We start from the raw sequence: 22,711 nt of genomic DNA on the forward strand, positions 1-22,711 counted from the left end.
AGAAAATAAGAAACATCTGTCTTCCTCCTCACCCTTTTTTGTGTAGGTTATTAGCCACTTCCCTGCTAAAACAGAATGTCATATTTTACTCCCTTTTTTTGTGTATGTGTGTGTAGGTTTAATATGGAAAAGCACAGGCCAACTGCAAGCTGTTCTTGCATTTTGATTTTTGTGTGTGATAGCATTTGAACAGAAAAAATGAAGACAAGAAACTTTCTCTTTAAAATTTATAACCAAGCTCTGAATCTCCAACTAGGTTACTTACGACAGCTTTCTTCAGATTTCTTCTCCAGCTATATTCTTATTGACCATTTCAGCTGCAGTTAAATATTTCTCTTTAGCTGATGGTCATCTTGGAATAGGCAGAGGATGTTGCTGGAACATGTCTGAAGGCAAAAGAGAAGAGCAATGAGGCCATTCTATCCTGGGCAAGTCTCCAAGGGAAGTATTACACACTTGGCTTTCATGCCCTGATATGTGAGACCTTGTGATTTGACTACTTGAAGTGGTAAAACTCAAAGTATGATTTGAAGTACAGTTGGTTTTGCATTGTGCAGCATGGACTGTCTGTGATAGCTGTAAAGAGTATAATGCAGTGATACTATTTAATGTCTAATTAGCATTTTCTCTCAAAGGTTATTAACTGGACTATCTCCAGCTGTCTCTTTACTTAGGTAAGTGTTACATCCACATTAACTTTTGGAACACAAACCTGCCTTTTGTGGGGCCAGGATTAGTTGCACATAATCTCACTTATTGTTTGGGAAACTGAGTCAGAAAGTTATTCATCCAAACAATTGTAGCTGTTCCTCATCAGGCGTCAGAGTAGGTGATGATCTTCTGTCCTCATCACTTGTCCATACTGCATGAATGTTGTCACCTAAAGGCAGCTTCCCTTCTCTGGGATATTTGAGCTTTACTATGCTTCGATGCCCTCTGCTGCTCCGTTAAAATACTGCTGTCTCCTTGCTGTCCGAGGAACACGGATTTGTTCTCCACGTTTTTTTTCTATAAATTGCTTGACCTGGTAGTTCCCCTGGTGAGAAGATGCTAGTAACAAGGATTAGAGTAAGAGACATAGGCTGTACTGAAAATTATTTTTCTTTGAAGATATTTTTTCACTTCTGAAATTCTGAAATGATTCAGACTAAGGTTTTCTTGTTTTATGCCAAGGTAGATTTTATATATATATACACATACATGTAGTTTTTATTGCTGTTTTCTTAAGTTTCTGCCTATACAACATAGAGGATCTAATATTTAAAAGTAGAGAGCCATTTCAGATTCCTGAAATCAGGAGCTATTAATTTTGATCTGGGAGCTTGAAGTCATCTATGAATTGCATTGTAGATGCTTATTCTTTTCCTGTGGTTTTGTTGGTTTTGGTTTTGATTTTTTTTTTTTTTTTTTTTTTTTTTTTTTTTTTTTTTTTTTTTTTAATGTTCTCCTCCTTTCCTCTAAATCTTTTTGCTTTTTACCAGTTAGTTTGGCAGATCCATCCTCTGGTTACTCCTGTTCTCTAGAAAGAAGCCTTAAGGCTGTAAGCCATTAACCTACACATTTTGCTGTGCTGGGGGCTGTTGTTGCTGTATAGTTCCAGCCGCAGTGATCTTTGTGTTAAAAATCTGTGCATTAAGATTCCTTCTTTGGATGCAGTTTCAGTTTCTTCAGTGGTTCTTTCTAGCTCTCAGGAACACCCATAATAAAATGTTACATTAGACTTGGTTTTCCATATTTTTAATATAGTCACAGAAGTTGAAAGGAAAAGTACTATTACATGATGTTTGTGACCTTATGTATATTCAGTTAATCCAGTTTACCTTTGCCTCAAGCCAAGCAGTTGTTCTTTGTGCTTTTTGTGAGAATTGTGTGCCCAGTGTCCCGTTTGACTTTGTCCAATTTCAGCTTCCAATGGCTGGTTTGTCCTACAATAATGTTGTACAATTCACAGACATAAATAAACTTCAAGAAACTGCTATTTGCTCATGGGAAGATACTTGCAATATTGTCATCCTATGTGCTCTCTGTTCATGAAGGTCCATAGGTAAGACAATGTCTTGTCCCTTAGGCCATTTTTGTTATTACTTTTTGGACCTTCAGCTTTTCAAAAATTTATAAAAATAAAACAAGCAAAATTGTGGCAGTCTTTTCAAAATTATCAAAATCAGTTTCACCATTTGTAAGTGCAGTTGTAATTATTTTCTTATTCTTATTGACTACAAAGTGCTGTTTTTATTTATTTATTAGTAATTGTACCTACTTCCTAATTCCCTTTGTCAATTCCTTAGCAAGAGTTACTTGAAATCTGCCGCTCGTTTGCGTTCATTTATCATATGAATTATTAATTATGTAAACCTTGATTTTAAAGCTGTGCCTACCGGATCAAATACTCTGCAGAAGTTAAACATTTTCATAATTACCATTAAGCCTCCCAGCCACACCTGGTATCAGAGTGTGGCATCAGGTTTATTTGACAGGGCTGCTTCTCTGTTGCTGTGCACAGCAAAGTTTTCTTGGTTCTCTGCTTATGCTCCTCTGCTTGTGGGAAGCACACGATTTCCCTTATCTGTATGGAACCATTACCTTGGCACAGAAAGGGAAGGCAATTTATAATTCTGTTTTTAAGATAGGCTGTCAGCAAATCCTGTCCTGACCACTCCTGAGGGTATCTTATACAAAAAATAATTGTTCCTAGATTGGTGATTGATGTAGCAGAACTGATAGAAGTTACATTGTTTAAAAGTGTTTATAAATCACCCTGTCTATATGTTCATTTCCTGTAATCTGTCATTATGGTTTCAAACATAATTGTGAGAGACACAAAACTGGCTTCGTAGCACTCAGGAATGAGGTTTGCTTCCATTTGGTCTACGTTGAAAGGTGGCTCAAAGGAAAAATTATAATCCTGGAATACCATGTACGTTACAACAGGATATCTTTGCTCTGTGGTTTAGAATTACTGAAGGGCGTAGTCCGTCTTTAGAGTTTTTCCCCTAGCATTGCTGGGATTTATGCAAAGTAATTGGGCCAGTTAAAGGGATTGCTTGGCAGAGAGGACCACGGTTTTTTAAATACAATTCTTTTTCTCACTTGGGAGGTTAACATTATGACAGGCTGGGTTTACAGTCAGTGTTGAGTGGGGATTTTGGCTCCGTCCGACAGAGGTGGACTACTAGAGCTCGGTGTGGTATGATCACAGCACAGGGCTCTCTGCTCTGTTCCTGAAGATGCATCCCAGTTTCTCAGCTGGACCCAGAAGCTGAATGCGGGAGCAGTTATTGCAGCAAGAGTGAAATCTGAAACATTCTCTTCATGCACAGGTTTTTGCATTGCAAGAGATGGAAAAATAGTTTTGGAGAAGCAGTCTAACTTTAACCATCTTTTAGCTCTTTGTCAAATTCTGCCAGGAGCATGGTGAAGGCAGAGGTTTACTCTGTTACAGAGTGCCTCTACTCCAGGGTCTTGCTAAAACAGGACAATAGTTAGAGAATAAACATTTTGTAAACTCTGTTTGTCTCTTGGGTACCCAACCATGACTGGCAGCGAGGTTCAAACTGTGCACGTTTTCTTCCAGTTAAAGATTATTCCTTTAAAGAGGCAGAATAATGCACACATTATTGTCCTCTAAAGCTGCCATGCATTCCTCCAGAATTATTATTAACTGTCTAGTCACCCTATCCAGTTTTCCTTAGTCACGAGTCTTGTTGAGGAATCTGTCCATTGCCAGACTCCATCAAACTATATGAGCCTCCTATTCTGCATAGTGGATGAGGACAACATTTGAATTAATTATGGTAAAACCAGAATTTTTGTTTTCTTTCTGCCTGTTTTTTTTTTTTTAGTTCTTCTCTGTTGTCTGAGTAAATTTTCAGCTCTCTCACTTTAAAGGGTTTGTACTGACAGACTGAGATCTTTTACTGACATCTGTGTCAGTTAAGTAAAACATTACTTTATTGCAGACTTATTTGTAAGGAGCAAATTTGAATGAGTTCATAACTGTAAATTCAAAAAATGTGTCATTTAAGAGACACATGTAGATTGTCTCTATTGGGTGATTGATTTTAGTCAAGAGCTAAGGAATAGCTTGGATTCTGAATTAGGATTTGGGGATATAGTAAAAATTGTTAGCTATGCAATTGAAAAGTATCCCTTAATTCCAACTCAGGATGTGCTTCTTTCTCTCTGCTTGAAAAATTGGAAAGAAATAACATATTTCAGTTGTGTTGCTCAGTAAAACAGGAAGAGTAAATTCTATTGCTGGTGTTATAAGAGGTCAGAGCACATGATCAGCCCATCTTTCTTCTCAAACAGCAAATCAGTGCTTTACTCCTGTTTTCCAACAGAGAATTTATTAGCTGATTCAGGTGTTATGTTTGTACGTTTTATCAAAATCTGGTTGGTGTGATGGTATGTTTCAGTGCTCTTTTATTTGTCAATCCCTTTATTAGCATTTTATAGTTATAATTTTAGAAGAGATTTCCTTTAAAAGTATGATCAGTTTTACTGTTAACTGAGGAACTTTCTCTTACTTGGGAAAACTGTTTGTAGTGTCTAAACAGCTATATGCCAGCAAAATTGGATTTTTTGTGTTTTCCCTCAGTGCATCTCTGACTTAGATTTGTGCTCACTTTGTGTGTGTGCAGACACACTAGAGATCTGCTTTTAATTACTGGATAGGATTTACAAATCAGAAATACAAACACAAGCACACAGCTTTTTAATCATATGTAAGTCACCTTTCAAAAACTGTCAAGGAATCATATTTTTAGAAGTCTATTATTTGTATAGACACAAGTAATGCAATAGCTCAGACTTTGAGATTATGAACACGCTTATGATGAGAATATTCTTGGCATAAGTCAGGAGTATTATATAATAAGGAAACAATGTCTTTTTATACTTTTCTTCCAAAACATTCCCTAGTGAGAACTAGGCAAAAAAAACCCCCATAGGATTGCCTATGAATAGATCCCCTTGCAACATGATAACTTCAGCCAAATTACACAAAGTAGATTTAAAATCCTTCTCATGTTTTCGTAGTTATGTTTTTAAAACCCTCTATTGGCGTCTAATGTAAATTCTGATTGTGTAACTGTAAGACCCAGATCAACAATGTATAGATGGTATTAAACTGTCCCTTTAGCATTATGGATGCCTAAAAGGCAGGAGACCCAGTTGTCAAAAGCAATAAACTATTTAAATGACGTAAAATAAAAGCAGTGGGACTAATGCAGATTTGTCTGGTACCCCAGAATGTACAGAAAAGCAGTGCTGAGGATGAGGAAAATGCCGTTGGCTCAGTAGTGCTCTAGGTTTATGATTGTGTACACCGCAAATGTAAAGCCTAACTAAAGGTCAGATCCTCTGTAAGGCAGCCTTCAGAAAGGTTGAGTGACCTGCTGTAACAAGAGGTGTCAGAGGGACAGGGCAGGGACTGGCCCCTACAACAGCTCAGATTCAGAAAATAGATGAGTGGTTGGTGGTTGCCCCTCTTCGCTCCTTTTGCTTCCCCTGGGACTTTTGTAGCTCTCCAGTATCACACAGAATACAGCCCCATACCTCCTACAGGGCCATGTGCAAATGCTGAAAACTGAGGTGAAGCAAAGTGAAGATGAATGTGGATATGGCAGCTGTTGTCTGTGTTAATGATGTTTCCTAGTGTTTCATGAGAAATTTCTAAAGCTGTTAATCCACAGTGGCCAGGAGAATGAGAAGATGTATTGGAACAATAGGTGGTATTTATAGTACAAATGAGGATTTGGGAGTTAAGTTAATGATCTAAATTGGGCAGGAACTGTTCATCAGTAAGCTTAAAAGCCCCAGAAGAGAAGTAGTTTTTGGGTGTGCAATATATCTGTTTTCAGACAGACCATCTGGGAATAGGTATATATAGCCAGCCTCCAGAAGACTTGATTCATCCAGGCTCCTTTTATATTAAATAAGAAACACAAAGTTGATTTGTGATAAAAGAGTACAGCAAAACAGTAGTTAGATGATTTGAAGGATGTTTAAAGTGGGAAATATATTGTGAGATAACGTGTTTTGGAAGAGGCTTCCCTCTGGCAGGCCTAAACCAGGACACACAGGCTGGAAAGAACAGATAGCTGAGTGATGGAGCTTGTCTCTGAGCCAAATATGAGACATTACAAGGCCTATGAATTAAAACAGTGGAGGCCTTTCTTTACTTTTCTGTTCTGAATTCTGATTGCTTCTTCAGAGTAGCCGTACCTTAGCCCTTCTCCCCCCCCACCACGTGTGGTACAGATCAAAGGCTCTGGAAGTCACCGTGGTCTGTACTTGGCTTCCAGGCAGGATCAAATCCCAGTGAACTGTTCCTGGTGGATATTTGTCTAAGGTGTTTTTAAATCTATTTGTTGACCAGGATTGCAAAGCCTCCCAAACCCTCCTTATTGTTGTAGTTAGCTTCCCTTATTGTTTGTTATTCTTATCTAGCGGCTACTGTGGCTTTGAACATACAAAGGGGGAAGGAGAATGAGATCACAAGCCAAATTTATACTTGTCATCTCCACAAAGGCTGAGAAGTTTCTTCTTTGTATTTCAACCCCTGAGTTGCTACTCAGATAATTTTTAATAGAGTTGAATGATCTTCATGGAAAAACTATGGAATTTATAGATGTAGTTTTAATATTTATATATGGGTGCTGATCTTCCTTTGTGCTCAGTGAGATGAATATGATAAACTAATTATGTTGTGGTCTTTGAGTTGACTGATAAATGGTGAGCAAGATCTTTTCTTAAGGAAAAAAGGCCTCATTTGAGGATCTGTTTTAAGAAGAGAAATAAGTAGTGCCATAAAATGTGGAACATTCAAAAGTGTTTGAAATTTGACAGTGGATAAACTCGTATAAAATCTGTTAACTGTGTGTTGTGGACTGCACAGCTCATTGATCTCCTAGCTCTCTGGAAAGCTTCACTTAATTAATTTAGCTTTATATATTTCAGTGGAAAAAATGTCTGCAACCAAGCAGGAAGTTGTTTCAGGCTTTCAAAATAAATTTGTATATGGAATATGGGAAAAGACATAAAAGATATCTCTCTCATGCCAAAAAAAGGAACTTTGCTATGCTAAAGATGTTGAAAAAAACTGCATTTAAAATCTATGTGTGTGTGTGTGTGTGTGTAAAAATGTATTCTTAAGTGGATCTTTTTTGAGAGTATTTGAAGAAGCATAATTCTAGACTCTCAACAAATACTTTATAGCCAGGGGAGACTGGTAAAAGAAATGAAGTTGAGAAAAGAATGTAGGAGATTTTTCCCCTCTTCTTTGATCTTTATCTGCCCATATGTGTAAGAAATCACATCCACGTCTGTAGTTTGGCTGTATCTGACATGGAATCAGGGGTTCTTGTAGGCCCTATACAAAACCCAACAAAGTGAGTGAGATACTTTCCGTCAAATTTTTTGGCCTTTATATGAAGTTTTATTCGCTAAGTGCCTAACAGTGATAGTTTGGTTATCTTTCATTACCAGAGTATTCAGCAGAATTAAAAACAAAATGGGAATTAATTTATTATTTTATTTACACAGATTTTCCTTATGTCCAAATGCTAATAATAAAACCCAGAACCCACAAAATCCCCCCCAAACTCCTCCTGTCTCCAAACCCTTCAAATACAAGCAACCAGGGAATTTTATAAATAGATATTCTTACCTTTACTACAAAAAATTCATGCGGAAGTCCTATCTTGGAATAAGCTATTCATTAGTTGGCTTGGCAGAAGGAACATAATCCAAATGAATGAGCTGCCAAGAGTATTTTTAGTGGTTTTATATGTTGCCCATTCAAATCTTGGAAAATTTCTTCAGAAAATTGGACAAACTGACCACTCATTTTTATGGGCTTTCGCAAGATCTAAAAGTGAAAAACAACTATTGTATTTAGCATCTGTTAATGGAGGTTTCAGGCTACAGAACTTGAGAAGGTACTGCTGGGAAGCTAATACAATAACCATAAAATATTGGACTGATAATAGGAAACACTGGCACTGAGCAGATATGGAAAGAGTCGTGCTAATATTCCATATCCAGGCCTGCTGCCCTGTGCCGAGTGCTAAAGATACTGTGGTGAAACATACACAGTAGTAGAGATCTGGAACGAAATCAGAGTCAAACTCAAGATAGATGAAATTGTCTTTCTTTCCCATGAATGCTATTCATTGGATAATTCTGTCTTTGGAGAATTAAAAGCCAGGAACTTGGACACAGAAGAGAAAGCACGTTGTGCTAACATTTTTCCAAACGGGGAAATATATCTCTTTACCCCACATGTGTAATTAAGCCCTCATCTTCCTTTATTTGAAGTCAGTGGCTTTTTCTCTTGCTTCTTTGGGAATTGGATCTAGACCTGTGCTGCCATTGTAACTGTTCCCTAGACAGGATTTTTCCTCCCCAAGCTGGAAGCTAGAAAATCAATAAAAGGAAAACTATTCACCAGATATCAAATGAGTTTCAGTGGATTATATTTTATTTGACTTAAAGTGGAAAGGAATGACAAGAGAATATTACATTTTTAATCCCACGTAAAATACATTTCTGGGAAACTGTTCTCTGCACGTGGACTTTTTTTTTTTTTTTTTCCTCATCAACAGTCTTTTTTTAACCTGTACATAGGTTACACACAAAAGCTGCCCTCAGAACTTCTGAGATCCTCTGCAAGATGAGATATTGTTAGGAGATTTTAATGTTTGGGGAGTTTTTTTGGTTCGTTGGTTTTTTCAATTTTTTTTTTAAATTATCTAAAAATAAAAAAGTAACCCTTCCTGACAAATTTAAATGTGTTTTGCTGCTTGTGAGGGAACATAGCTGGAGGAAGCTTGAGATGACAGAACTGATCCAAGCTTTTGACTGTGAATAACCAGGGATTGAACAGAAGTTACACCTCTGGTGAAGCAGAAGCAACTTAAGGACCCATTTGACTGGTGCAGGAACCAGGAAGGTTCCCAGTATCAAGTCAGGCTGCCCTTGTGTAGAGCAACCCCTTCCAAACAATGAATGAAACTGTTCTTCAAGGCCAGGAATTCAGCTGGAGCCAGTGGAGCTAAGCAAACTTAAATATTAAATTTGTCTCTAAGTTAAGATGAGTAATAAAAAGAAACACTGAAATTATATTTTGATTTTGGATCAGTTATGCCGTTGCTTCATATCACCCAAAGATCAGCTCATGGTTAAAGGGGCAAGAACTGCTTTCTCTGAGAAGAAAATTCAGCTGGCTAAATTTGATTTATGCCATAGTAAAGAGGCACCATTATCAGGCTGACAAGTTTTAGAGTTACTTTGTGCAGAATTTCAGTCAGACTGCTTTTCAGTTATAGGCTTAGTAAATCTTCTCCTTCAATATATTAATTTAAAATGGCTCTTCAAAAAGTGATATCTACCTTAAAAATCAGGGGTAACAAATACATAAACACAAAATAATTCCTTTGAAATCCAAAATTTATGAATTTTTCTCCATTTATAGAAATAGAAATTAGGATTTGTATAATTGCTGTCATCTAACAATATGGATTTAATATTTTTCCTTTTGACATTTATTCTCTTGCCAGACTGTATCTGCTTATGGTCTGTGATCTGCTTTGCATTACGTTTATAGAAATATTACCATTAAAAGTGCTACATGTAGTATTAAATAACAGGGTGAGGCAGGAGACATGAGTAGAATCACTTGTTCACAAATGAGGAGTTTGGATGCCTCATCTCAGTGACAGGGTATAAATAGCTATAATCAAATCATTGGTCTGGCACTAGGGATAATCCTGGTATGAAATTAAGGCAGGCAGGAGTGCAATATCCCAATATCCAGGGGTTATGAATATTGCAGATTATGGATAGACAAAATGCACAAGAAAGACTTTCCTATACTGGCTGCTCTTGCTACAGTTTATTCTTCTCTCAGTATTTCCCCTATAAACTCCTTTTATTCATGGGCTTGGCAGTTAGCCATAAAATTTTGCTTCTAGCAGGAACTTGGCAGACAGTGTCTCAAGTCAGGAAAATTATTTTAAACAAATTTTTAAAATATATGTATTTGGGCTCTTTTAAAAGTTAGAGGTGCAGTAATTTTTTTCTGAGAAAAAGGATTGGTTTCAGTGGGCTTTTTTCATTGTAAATTCTCTAAACATTTTCCTAAAAAAGGAAGAAAAAGTTGTAAACAAATAGTGAAAACATGACTTTTCCTTCAAAACCATGTGAATGAAAGTACTGTACATAAGTGTCAACGACTTGTGTGTTTTTAAGTGATGGTTTTTAGGGTATTGCTTTAAATCAAATACCTCATGTGTCACTGTGATGGAATAAAGCTTGTTTATGATGTTATAAACTGTTAGGGAAATAGTATGCACCATAAGGAATTTTAAATGCCCACTCTCCCTCTTGATTTACTTTTCTATAACCTGTCTGTAAATTTTGTGCACAAGAGTCTTGGAAAATCAGCCCTTCAACAAGTTCAGCAATGATGCAATAATTGATAAGGTTGTGTGAGCATTGAGTCAGTGTTGTGTTGTGTGGTGGGAGTACACTTGGGTTGTGTGAGCCTTGATGGGAACAGAACAGCCCTTCCCGTACCTCAGAGTTTGTAGTGGTAGTTTGGGCAAATGCCACCTGGACCACCACAAATCAACAGGAGAGATTTTAATGGTGATTGTAGCTTTTAAAGCTCACCTGTAGGCTGAGAAACAAGTCCCCCCCATGTTCTCCCTTGTCATTTTTCTCCTGCAGTAAACTGTAGCTTTGCTGTCTTAGTGATTTCAGTCCAGAGGTTCAGAAGTTGATAACATTCCTGCCATAGCTCTCCTTAGCCTGGAATGACTTTCTCAAACACTGTCAAGTGCATCTCCATCAAAAGAGCACATCAAGAAGGACATGAGGAGTCCTAAACCAGCACAGGAATTTTATCAAAAGGAGATGAGTCCGTGATAGGTACTGGACCCTCAGGAGAAATGCACAGGATTTATTTCTGTTTGTACTGGTTCTTCACATGGAAAGCATTATTTAAGAGCATTGAAAAATAACCTTGTCACAGAAGTGGGATTGCAATTTCATATGGCATCAGAATGTGGAAAAATTCCCTGAAAAATAGGCCTCAACAGGAAAGATTTTGCATATTTGACAGTGGCACCAACGTGTGCCCCTGTGTGATCTTTGAAAGTTGATGGTCCTCTCCATTCACAGACATAATACCCATCCTTCCATCCATGTTACCCTTGTTTTTCCACTGAAGTGAGACTAATTTTAAAAACTGTATGGTAAAGCATTTAAAAGAACCTTCGTTTGGAATGTTTGCAAATACATTTAATAAGTTAATTCAAAAAAATAATGCCAGATATACTTCCCAGAAATTGGAATCTCTTTTTCTATTATGCACCTGAGGCATTCTGCATGTTGGACTCTGGCTGACCTGTCACACTGTTTGTGCTGGATGGGGAACATGTGGTGTGCTGTGTGAAGGTGGAAAAAGCCTCTGTATCCAGGTGCAAATTTTGAATATGCATTCAGTAAAGCTTTCATGCATTATTACTGTTTTATGAACTCCAGGAAATATATGAACTGGTGTTAATGCAAATTTGTAAGTAGGCCCAGAGACAATTAATATATCAAAATGTCTTGAAGATTGTCTTCCTCTTCACACTTTGTACCTACTCTAGATACCCATACTTCAAAGGGTAGTGTTTAGAGTTGCAAAACAGGAGGTGGAAGAGCTCTATAAGGTGCAGGAAAATGTGCCTTTGGGCACTGTGCTCTGCTACTCTCACAAAGCACTTCATTCTTCTTCCTGAGGCCAGATTCTCATCCATAAAATGGACATAACGTATAACCTTAAAAAGGTTATATATATACGTATATATATACGTTATGTTGCAAAGAAAAAGTTTAAAGACCACTTAGTGTATTTGTATTGGGAAAATGTTCTCGTTATGTCTGTGCTAAGTTTTCTTAGCACAACTACATATAAGGGCTGAGTATTTAAATACCATATTGAGGACAATGTTTTCTGATTGATAATTTATAAATTATTTTATTACATACTAGGATATAACTTTTAAGTTTTTCATTGGGAATGGTACTATAATCAATGATATTTTTTAAAAGAAGAATATCATGTTTCTAATACACTTTTTAAAGCATCTCGTTCCTTCTTCTTGCCCATTTTAAAATTCCACCTTTATCTCTCTTCCAAGTGTTTGCCTCAGGCTGGCTACTGAGAAAGTGGGCAAAGTGTGCTACGATTTATATTGCTTTATTGGTTATGTTTCCTTTCAGAACCTCTGTGTATTTTCCAGGATCTGTGGCTTTTGAGCTGTTTGCCAGCAACACGTGCAAAGCTTCAAGTTCTAATTCTCCAGACCACTTAGAAATGGAGGGAATTGGAGTGATGTTAAACATTTCTCAGTGTAGTTTCCATTTCAGATGGGGCAGATTGAGAGGAATGGATATGTATTGAGAGTTCAGATTTATATATTTCCATCTATGTAGTCACATGTATGGAAATCTTGGAAGACAACTAAATACTCAAAGCTGAGGGATGAGATTTTCCTATTTTCGTGCTGGGCAGCTGTCCTGGATGGTTGGACCTAAAAGCTGATTAGAGACTTGGTCTGCCTCCCCGACTATCACCAAATTTAGTGAAAGCCTTCTTCCCTGTTCTCAGGAGAGTATCTTCTCTATGTTCTAATGCTGGCAAATGTGGGACAATATTTACCATTGTAGATAAACAGATACAGGCTTTATATGGCTCTGGTTGGGCAGGCATGAATGTAAACCTGGGCAACTAAGTCTGGATTTTCAGGTGCATTGCCAGTGATGTAATGCACCAGTATTTGCAGGATGTGCTTATCAGGGTTTTAAAAAGGGTTTCTCTCTTTTCTATAAGTTTTTCTGTCTAAATAGTAATTTATGGAATATCACCCAATAAAATAGAAGAGTTTGCTGTTGTTCAGAGAGGCCAGAAGCAAGTGCTTCTCTTGTCAAAGTCAGGAGGGGAATAAAAAGGTACCCTGGGACTCTGGTGTAGGTCATCAAATCTGTCAGCAGCAAGTAAAATAGAATTTGTGTGGAGCTTTTCTAAACCCATTTGAACAATGCCAGACTCAGAAATTGAAAAACAGCAACTTAATTATGCTTTAAGTTCTTCAATACTGATTCCTTTTAGCAGGAACAGGTAGGTGCTGTCCTTAGCAGTTAGATGCAGGAAGAGCTGTAGGTATCAGGTGTTGTAATGCAGTTGCTTTCTGCTTGGGCTAGTTAGGGAGGGATCCAGGATTTCTTCTCCATGCCCACAAACTCCATGTTCCCTCTGTTAGTTCACAAAGAAGGAAGGAGGGGATACAGACTCTTTTTAGTGCCAAAAGCCTCAACTAGCTCATAGAGGTGCCAAACAGCCAAGCAACATTTCATCCCTTCCTGGATGCCAAAAGCCTCAAGTATCCCTGCTCCACCTGCCAAAACCTCCAGCTCTGTCCTGACAACTCCTGCAGAGCAGGCCTGTGCTGTCAATGTGAAATTTTGCAACACTCTGACAACGGAAAAATCTGGATGCAGTATAACATAGAAAAGCATGCTGAGATTTGCCTTCAGTTTAGTATGAAAATGAATTATGCTGTAAATATTTCCTGTGTGTGACACTTGTGCATGTTTTATTCTCCAAAATTTGAATTTATTCAAAACTTCTGTAGAATGAGAATATATTGCTGAATTCAACACTGAGAGGTCTAAAGTCCATCTGAGCCCCCAGGTGTATTTTTTCATGTAGCTCACTAAGTCCATCATTTGCCTTTTGGCCGATTCCTTGCTGGTGATTCACCTTGTAACTGAGCTTTACCAGCTTGTGTTTCTGAAATGTTCTTGTTATTATGGGGCACAGGTTCCATTTTGCAGTGAGTTTGCAGTGCTGAGGCCAAATGCAAAGAGTAGGTAATGTAACTGAAATAATGTTAACAATTTTAAAACTAATTAATTCTAAACATCTGCTTAAAATAGCTGCATTTACTCCCAGGTGTTTTTTATCAGTCTAAAATAATGATGCATTGTTTTTTCTCCAGGATTTTAAAATTCCAGGTATGTTCTTTTTAACGTACAGAGTAATACATAATTTACTTTGGTACATGGAAGTAAAAGAATTATTAAACTCAATGACATATACAGTGCACAATTATGTAATACATAATGCAGTCAGCAAGAGTAGAATTATATCAGGAAATGTCTTGAAATCTGTTTTAAGGAAATGAGGAGTTTTTAGGCTAAAACCAGGTAATGCAAAATCTTTTATTAATAATTCTTATTTGTCTGGAAATATGTTTTGACTGTTCTATTTGGTTCCTGCCATAAGTGAAATACTTTTTCCTAGATCTGCAATCTGCATTCTACACCTCACTTAGAATACCAAATAGAGGTGAAAATCATTTTTGTATGTGACCTTAGCAGTGAAAGAGATTTCTAGTGTAGCTTGTTGCAAAGCTCTAGACATAATAGCCAGAGTTAAAAGTGAAGGATTCAGTTCTGAGGCCGAATAGCACATCCAGTGATTATCTGCAGGTAAATACTTGTTCTTTCCTGCCCATGGATACAGTCATCAGTGCAATTTGATACCTCTTCCGCCAAGTGTAGTGTCTGGAAACAAGAATCTGGGAAATGCATCACAGAGCTACTCAGGCAGGATATTTTCCCTTCAGTGCCATAATTCCTTGTGCTACCTCTGTTTGGAGCTGTTGTAGGTATGAGGGGAAGCAAATGGGACAGTGCAGTGCTGCACATGAAGATTAGTGAAGAGCAAAACAACCTTGTGCTTTGGAAGGCTCTGGAAGTCAGGACAGTGTTAATAGTATTTATGGGTTGTGAGAGTGGGAAGAAGCAATGAAAAGGAAATGCTTCATCTCTGTTCAGAACACCATCAAGGATGAAATTCACTCCTGGGAGAAGGGCCAGCACTGAGCTTTGGGTATTGCTTAATCTACGCTTTCAGTGGTACAGGAGTGGTGTTTATACTCCTCAACAGGTTCTTTCCCTTAGATGAGTTTAATCTGAAGAACCTAAATTCTGTATTTAATGATAAGAAAAGCATTAGTAAATAGCAATATGCTGTAACTGTGCCAGTGTAACTCCTTTCGATGATTTTTGTGTAGAATTTGGCAAGCCTTAGTGCATTAATACAAACCACTTTAGTAAGCAGCCATGAGAAAAAACAAAAGCAGAGCCACCCAGAGAGCTGCAGTGATACTGGCATAATAGCAGTTGTATTGGTAAATATTTCTCCATATCCAAGTCCTTACATAAAATGACAAGGATTTATTTTCTGAGCCACATCACTTTAACCTGTTTGAATAGAACATTTTGGTGTGTCCATCCAGCTCCAGGCATGATCTGCCTAACATTGCTGCATCTGCTGTCCAGAGGTTGCACTAAGTCCCTTCTAGGACCTGACAGAGCTGGGCACCCTGCCCTGGGTAGGTGTTCAGAGGCTGTCACAGGGCAGGATTTGTGTTGATGTGTGCATGGCAGGAGGACTGTCACCTGGGGACTCTGACAGAAGAGTCTGTTTGCCAGGTCTCTACATTTCCTTCACTCCACATACTGCTGCCATAACACTCTTGTCAAATACTATGGACTTGCCTCGTGTTTGTGTTTAAAGAAAAATTGTATGCTAAAAACTCTGTAAAACAAACATTTAAGGTATCAGGGCATTTCTGTTGAGAAGCTGTGAATGCTAAACATTTACATATCCAAGCCTTATGTAATAGATGTCTGAATAATAATAAAACTGCATAAACTGACCTTGGTTCTCTGGCACCACTTCTCCTTTGAAGTCTGCATGACCAAATTCAAGACAATTATGTCATCCTTCATAACAGCCAAACAAAAGTTTGGCCAAATAATCTTTTTTTCTCCATCTGACAGCACTGTGTTTGATTTTTGTAATGTGTGTCTATGTAGCTGTTGTTATTTACTGGGTGCTGCAAGTGACAGTAAAAATCCCCTTGTTTTGGAGTAATGATCAGCTCTATTAACATCTGGATTTCATTTATTTTACCTCAGTGCCCACTTTATACTCTGTTATTTTGAGTAGTACATTGCAAGGAGGGTCTGGCCTGAGAGTACATGAACACCAATAATTTGCAGAACATGGTGGTTCAGTATGTGCCCATACATGGCAGGAACAAAAACAGAGCCCTGGACAGAAGAGAAATTGGCACCAACACCTTCCCCTCTGTTCAAATCTACCAATGCCACACTCCAGTTAAGTTCTCTGTGGACAACATTGTCTCTGTCAGTTAAGAGTTGTCAGCACAGAACTCAGATTGCACATTGCTGGGCCTCAGACCTCAGGGAAGCCTTGGCAAAATGTCATCTCAGTCTTGGAGGCTCTGTCTATGTCACCAAGTGCTTCAAAACTCAAGAGTTTATTTTCCCTTACCCCTGATTCAAGTAATCATTGCCCAGGTTCATGTTTAGTGTTATGACTTTTCTGCTTTCAAAATTAGTTAGATTGGGATGAAATATTTTGAGTCTACCTTTACCATGTACACTGGATTTCTGCAGAAACTTCGTACAGGTTCTTAGCTATTGCTCTGACTGCAATGTTTGCATCTAACCCTGTGTTCACATGTGGTACAACTCCTTCTACTGACGTGCTTTCCCATCCAGTCTACGTAAAGAGCAGCAAACCATCCAGCTTGTGTTTATTGCTGGTTTAAGTTATTTTGTCTGGATTCACTGCAGCACTTGTGGCTTCATCATGTAACATCATGGGTGCACATGTTTATGTCCGTGCACATGTTTATGTTTGTGCTGGCACATAAATACTTCCATAATGGATATGCAAAATATACGTGTTGCACTACATCTGTTGCAAAATTAAGGCACTAAAGGAAAAACCATTCTAATATGGTCCAATGTTTCACTGCTGAAACATGTTAGAATTATGACTGAAGACAATAAAAACATGAAAAACTGAAGTCAAGCAAGCTGGGAATGCAGTCCTGATGTACAATAATATCCTTCTGTGTCCAATTGCAATTAGCTCTCAATTTAATTCCTAAATGAGTTTCCAAGGCTTTGTTGGTGTAAATCATGATGCTGGTGATCTTTTCTTCATTTTACTTCAATTTAGTACCATGGTGAAGACAAATGTAATGTGTAGAGTTTATGAAACCAGACAGCTAGTAAATCAATATTATTTTGGTAGTAAATTACTGAGTCAGTGCAAGCTGCTTTTAACTCTTTCCCATGGGACAAATAGCTTGGACTAGCTGGAGCTTAAATCAACACTGTGGGCACTGAATTAGTCAATGATTCTAAAGAAGGCTTTGTTGGCATAAAGTTCTGCTTTGATCGTCATAGTATTTACAGCTTTTTAATTAGATACAGTTCACAACAATGGCTTTTATCAAAGCAGTTTGGGAAGTGAACAACTGGACTTTGTTTAGGGCTTTAGATGACATTCTGTCTGTTAATATCATGTGGCTGGTTTTAATACAATGGTGAAGTTAGGATTATTTTAGGATTGCCACTGCTTTGTCAAAAGAAACTAGCTATTCTAAAAAAGAGTGGCATGTGTTGCTTTTTTAATATCACAAGTTTAGTCATTCCTCAACATGCTAAGACCCAATCATTTGCTTTGGACTTGCAGAGAACAAACTAATTTTGCCCCCATAAATTTGAAAGAAGCAACTCTTTTGTTCATCTTGATTTATTTTCATGAGCCGAGTGACTTGTTGGGAAGTGCCGAACTTTTTTTGTCAAGACTGAAGGCAGTTGGTTCCATTTTCAGTGTCAGACATTTCAGACTTGGCTTCTGATATAAAGTAAACCCAGCATCAGTGTGAAAATTCCTCAGGGATCTTGGCAGAGTTGGGCTCTATCATTTTTGGAATGGTAGATTGGCCTAAGAGTGCTTTTAAAGCTTTACGGTAAGCGATTGTAAAATTTGTAAATTTATAAGAGCAAGAAAGTTAAGAAGCCACTGATGTTTTCAGACCAACTTTTGCAAATCAGTGTTCAAACAGAGATGCTTATCCTCTAATAAAAAAAAATCACTTTTTTTTTTTTTTTTTTGTCACAAGTTTGACCACTGAAGTAAATGAGAATAAAAAATTGGCTGGAAATAGTTGTTTTATTAAAGCTTGAATTGAATTTTCATGTTCTCTCAGTTGTGATTCTTTTGGGGCAGAGTAAATATTGGTCAATATTCTCTGCCACCTGAGAAAAATAACTCACTTGCCTCCCTTTTATCCACAATCTGACTTTCATAATGGTGCCAAAAGCCATTACTTTATGTTAGTGGTATTTTTATGTGCAAACTATCACCATGGTGGTTTGAGAAATTGGTGTTTTAATCTTGACCTGGGCGTAATATAGGATTCTAAAAATCTTAGTTTCATTCTAACAGACCTATCATGTGTTTGAACATGATGTCTTGTCTGGGTGCTTGAGACTTTTAGTTCCTACAGAGCATGTTGGGCATAGAGGAGTTGGGAGCACCAGCGTGTTTGGGCAGAGCAGTTCTTTGGCAGGAGGCAACACGCCATATCCACTGGATCTTCAAAGACTCTGTTTTTCCCCCATTTAATTATTGTGCATTAAAATAGTAAATTTGAAATATGGTAAATAAGCAGCAAAGTAACTTAATTGGTACCATTAATGCCAAGCAGTAAAACATATTCTGAACAATTTTCTTTTCCCCCCTTCTTTCTGTCTTCCTTTTTATTTTTCTTTAGAACTCCAGAACTACCCGTTCAGACGAAGATAAGGATGATTCCTGGGATGCCTGGGGGGCCTGGAGTGATTGCTCACGGACCTGTGGAGGGGGAGCCTCCTACTCTCTGAGGAGATGCTTAAATGGCAGGTGAGCCACATGCTGATGTGTGTGGGGTGTTCTTCTGCAGCTCTGGCACATTTCCAATCCTTTCTGCTTGCTTCTGTTTCTGAGACCAAGTTTAATGCAGTATCATTCAGGAAATCACTTTTTCTTAAAGAAGGTTTGGACTGTGATGTGCTACTTAAGGGCAAATTGTATGTAATACAGAGCTAAAGATGATGGATGAAAAAAACACTGCGTGTTTCTTTTAGTGAAAAATGCACTAAGATCTTGGAGAAAAGTAATAGTTCCAGCAAGAAGCCTTGATATTCTACCAATGTGTTAGAGACTGTGAAACAAGCTCAATAAATTGTAGCAGTATAAATTCCACTGTGGTTTTATTAATATTTTTAATGTGTTCCCCTGTGAAAAACATGTGTTTTCCATACCTTGAAAAATGCATAATTTAAAAGGTTTTTTTCTATGTTTGATTTTTTTTTTAATGTCCAGGAAACACACAGTTGTGAAACAAAGTTTTCACATTTGTGTGTATCATAAACATTTTTAATTTGCATGTTGCGATGCAGTAAGTCTTGCAAAAGATTGTATATTTGAGACTTGTAATACCTTGAGCTTTAACAGTTGTACCTTTAGCTGAGCTGAATTCTTGCTTTAGGCATCCATTTTTTTCCTTTTCAAATGCTATTTTTCAGTCGCTCTGAAATTATACACATTACATATATATTAAAAAATGGTTATCAATTTTCATGCAAGAAAAAGAAAATTTAATCCAAGAGATGTAAATTATCAGTTACATATTCAAGCATTCTTTAATGTAAGGCACATCTTTTTTTGTATGAAGGGATTGTTCCAGAACACTGTTCCTGATTTTAGAGAAATCAGTAATTATAATTTATTGTCCAGACTTTTGAAATATGTTTTAAGTTCTTTCAAAGGCTTGATATTGCCATTTTTAACATAGAAGAATATCCCACACTGTGCAGAAGTGCTGGTTCGTTATTGAGAAGTTTGGCAGAGTGTATCTTTAAAAAAAGTGTGAAACTCAACCTCCCCAGATTTATGAGACCACAATAAATAACCATGACTCTATTACACGCCTGTTATTTCAGCTACTAACAACAGACTGAGGATCTGAATTGCCTGGATGTCAGGATTCACATGCATTGGGCACATTTGCGTGCAGTCCATGAGAACTCCGTTTAATTTAAAATTATGAATCAGATATTCTGATCTTCTCCTCTAGGTCACAGCCCATTTATTAGAAATAACTTGGTTGCAATCAGCGTAGACCAGGCTTAGGAATGCCTTTTTCAGAAAATAAATGTGTTTTTCATAAAGTTTGCAGTAAATTGGGCTTACAGGGAAAGTCACACATTCCTTGCTGAAGAGTGACAGCAGTGTAAAGAGTTGAATCCCCAGATCCCCTTTGTATTTAAACCTTGTATTTTGAGTCCAGATTATGGTAGGGCAGCAGCAATAAAAGTCTAATTTTTGAGAGAATAACTAGCTGTAAAACAGGCAAGGTTGTGTTTTGCTATTATACAGTGTAACCATTTTTACTCTTTTATTTTTTAGGAACTGTGAAGGTCGGAATATTCGATACAAAACCTGCAGTAGTAATGTGAGTCTGGCCTTTAATCCTGTTTTACTCATTCAAAAAATGTGTTAAAGTTTAAGAAATGCTGCTTCTTATTTAAAACCTTATGGTGCATAATTTTCTTTCCATCATTATTACCATTTTTAAACATTTCAGTCTGCATGACACCATGAGGTCTCAAATTTAGACTTCCCAAATGGACATTTTCTTTTGAAATTATAGTGCCAATTGTGATTCTGAATGTTTTATATCACTTATTAGGAGAGTTACACATTTTGGAGGATTAACAGATCAATTCTCATCTCAAACTAGTGAGTGGTTTTCCTGGGGGTGCTGCCTTGTAGATGAAGCATTAAACTGAGCTCTGGATCATTTGTGATCGTTAGTGCTGTGGTGACTCTCTTCATGTGGACAAAGAGGTGCCTGGTCCCTTTCAGAACTTAAATAGGATAATTACTCCTTATATTCCCCCTGTTTGCCTAAACCCAGGTCTTTATATGTCTGTGTGCAAGAACATGCACATTTAGGTGCACTGGCACAGATGATTTCCATGAGTGAGTGTGAAGCTGGAGTTTTGACCATACAGGTGCTGTTACTGTGATGCAATTGCATTTCATTTTTATAGACATTTTTATGAAAACCCTTCAGCAAACTCCATGACTCGTGTTCCACTGACTTTAGTCATACTTTGTGCTGTTTAAAACAACTGCTGCCCTCCAGCCCAGGTTTAGGCTGCCCAAGGTGAGCAGCTCAGGCAGGAGTTTGTGTTACCACTGGTCTACATCCTGTGTCTGCAAACACAGCTATGGGTGTTTAAATGCAGGGTGGTTTATGGTCTGCACTCACCCCCTTGCTTGGCTCTCCTCACAGTACAATGTTACAGTGATACGTCCTGTTCCAGAAAAGACAGAAGGCAGATAAGTAATTAATAATAATACTAAAAGGCGAGGCCTGAATTTCCTTTGGGTTGAATTATACCCAAAGGTGTATAAGCTCAGGTGATACTCAGTCATTACCAATCCTGTAATTTCTGCCAGCAGCTGTGGAGTGTGACATGTTCTTCTTTAGAGGCCTGACACTGGAAGTTTCCCAGTAATTATATAAATATATTGAATCAGTGCATCTCCTAGGAGAACTGACCATTACCGCTTTGCAGTTTGCCACACCTACAGTGTCTGCTGTGCCAGTTGGCTCCTGCCCTCCTTGAGAACAAGGCTTGCTCACACCTCTACACTCCTCAGTGTTGGATGGATTTCCCACCACAGCAGCTCACAGCAAAAGTTCCTGCTGGCAGAAGCAAGTGGAAGTGATAAATGAATCAGTCCCAGTGCATGCAGAAATCAGATTCTGGAGAAAAACCCTGTCCCTTGCCCTTTCAGAAGAAAAGGCCCAGCAGCATGATGGCCTGAGCTCATAAATAAAAATGCTACCTGCAAAAAAACCCCTGATGTTTAAAAGCTGTGTGATAACTTGATAACTTGCAGCCATCAGGATGTAAGCAACGAACTAACTGTCCCTGAGTGCTCCACTGCTCATCTGAATGTCTGTTTTGTGTGCATTGTGTACAGTAACACAGTCCCATTGCTGAGTCCTGTGCACTGCAGCTTCCAGCAGGAGCACAAAGATCATCTCAGATCCTCTTGTTCCTCCAGGCCTGGGAACTGCCCAGTGCCCAGGAAGGGAGGATGGTGGGGTCCATCTGGGCATGTTTTCTGTGTCATGCTCAGGTCTATGTGCTTTTAGTATATCTAAGGGCAGCTGTGGATGCTGTTTGTTTTAAGATTTATGCAGTAGAAATCTGATGGAAATGAAGGCACTTTATGCTTCATCATAGAGAAAATTAAGGTGATTCTCATATCCTCTCTGAACTCCCAGAGAGTTTATCTGGAGTCACTGGAGCCTGTTTTTTAACTTTAGGGCTTATTTTAAAGTGATAAGTGGCAGGCGCCTTGTAGGTGAATCTGTTTGAATTTATGATGATTCAAATGTTAATTTCCAGACAGGAAACTGCCTTTACAGTTCTGCTTTTGGGGCACGTCTGAAAGGGATCAGGTTTCCATTTCAGTTCAGATACAGTCAGAATCTCTCAGGAATGGTTTTTCCTAGATTATGGGTCAGATAATGAAGAACTCTTGAAAAAAATATATTTAATGAGATTTCCACTGTTAATACAGTTGATCTCTGAAATTGGCATCCCTGAATCCAGACCCCATATTAGATCTGAGTTAACCTTGAAACAGGACCTAAACACCTAATGTAAATCTGAGACTACTAGGCCAGTTTGGTTT

At 38.0% G+C, this 22,711-nt stretch overlaps 1 protein-coding gene across 1 annotated transcript in view; it reads left to right on the top strand.

The window, feature by feature from the left end:
- The window catches only part of ADAMTSL3 (ADAMTS like 3), a 168,641-nt gene that overhangs the window by 55,682 nt on the left and 90,248 nt on the right, over positions 1-22,711 (top strand). The window contains exons 4-5 of the mRNA XM_083870816.1: positions 18,726-18,853; positions 20,402-20,447. Of these exons, the coding sequence (XP_083726942.1) occupies positions 18,726-18,853; positions 20,402-20,447 (174 nt within the window). The remainder of the gene's footprint in view (positions 1-18,725; positions 18,854-20,401; positions 20,448-22,711) is intronic.

This window comes from Zosterops lateralis (genome assembly GCF_965231275.1).
Source record: "Zosterops lateralis genome assembly, chromosome: 13".
NCBI lineage: Eukaryota > Metazoa > Chordata > Aves > Passeriformes > Zosteropidae > Zosterops > Zosterops lateralis.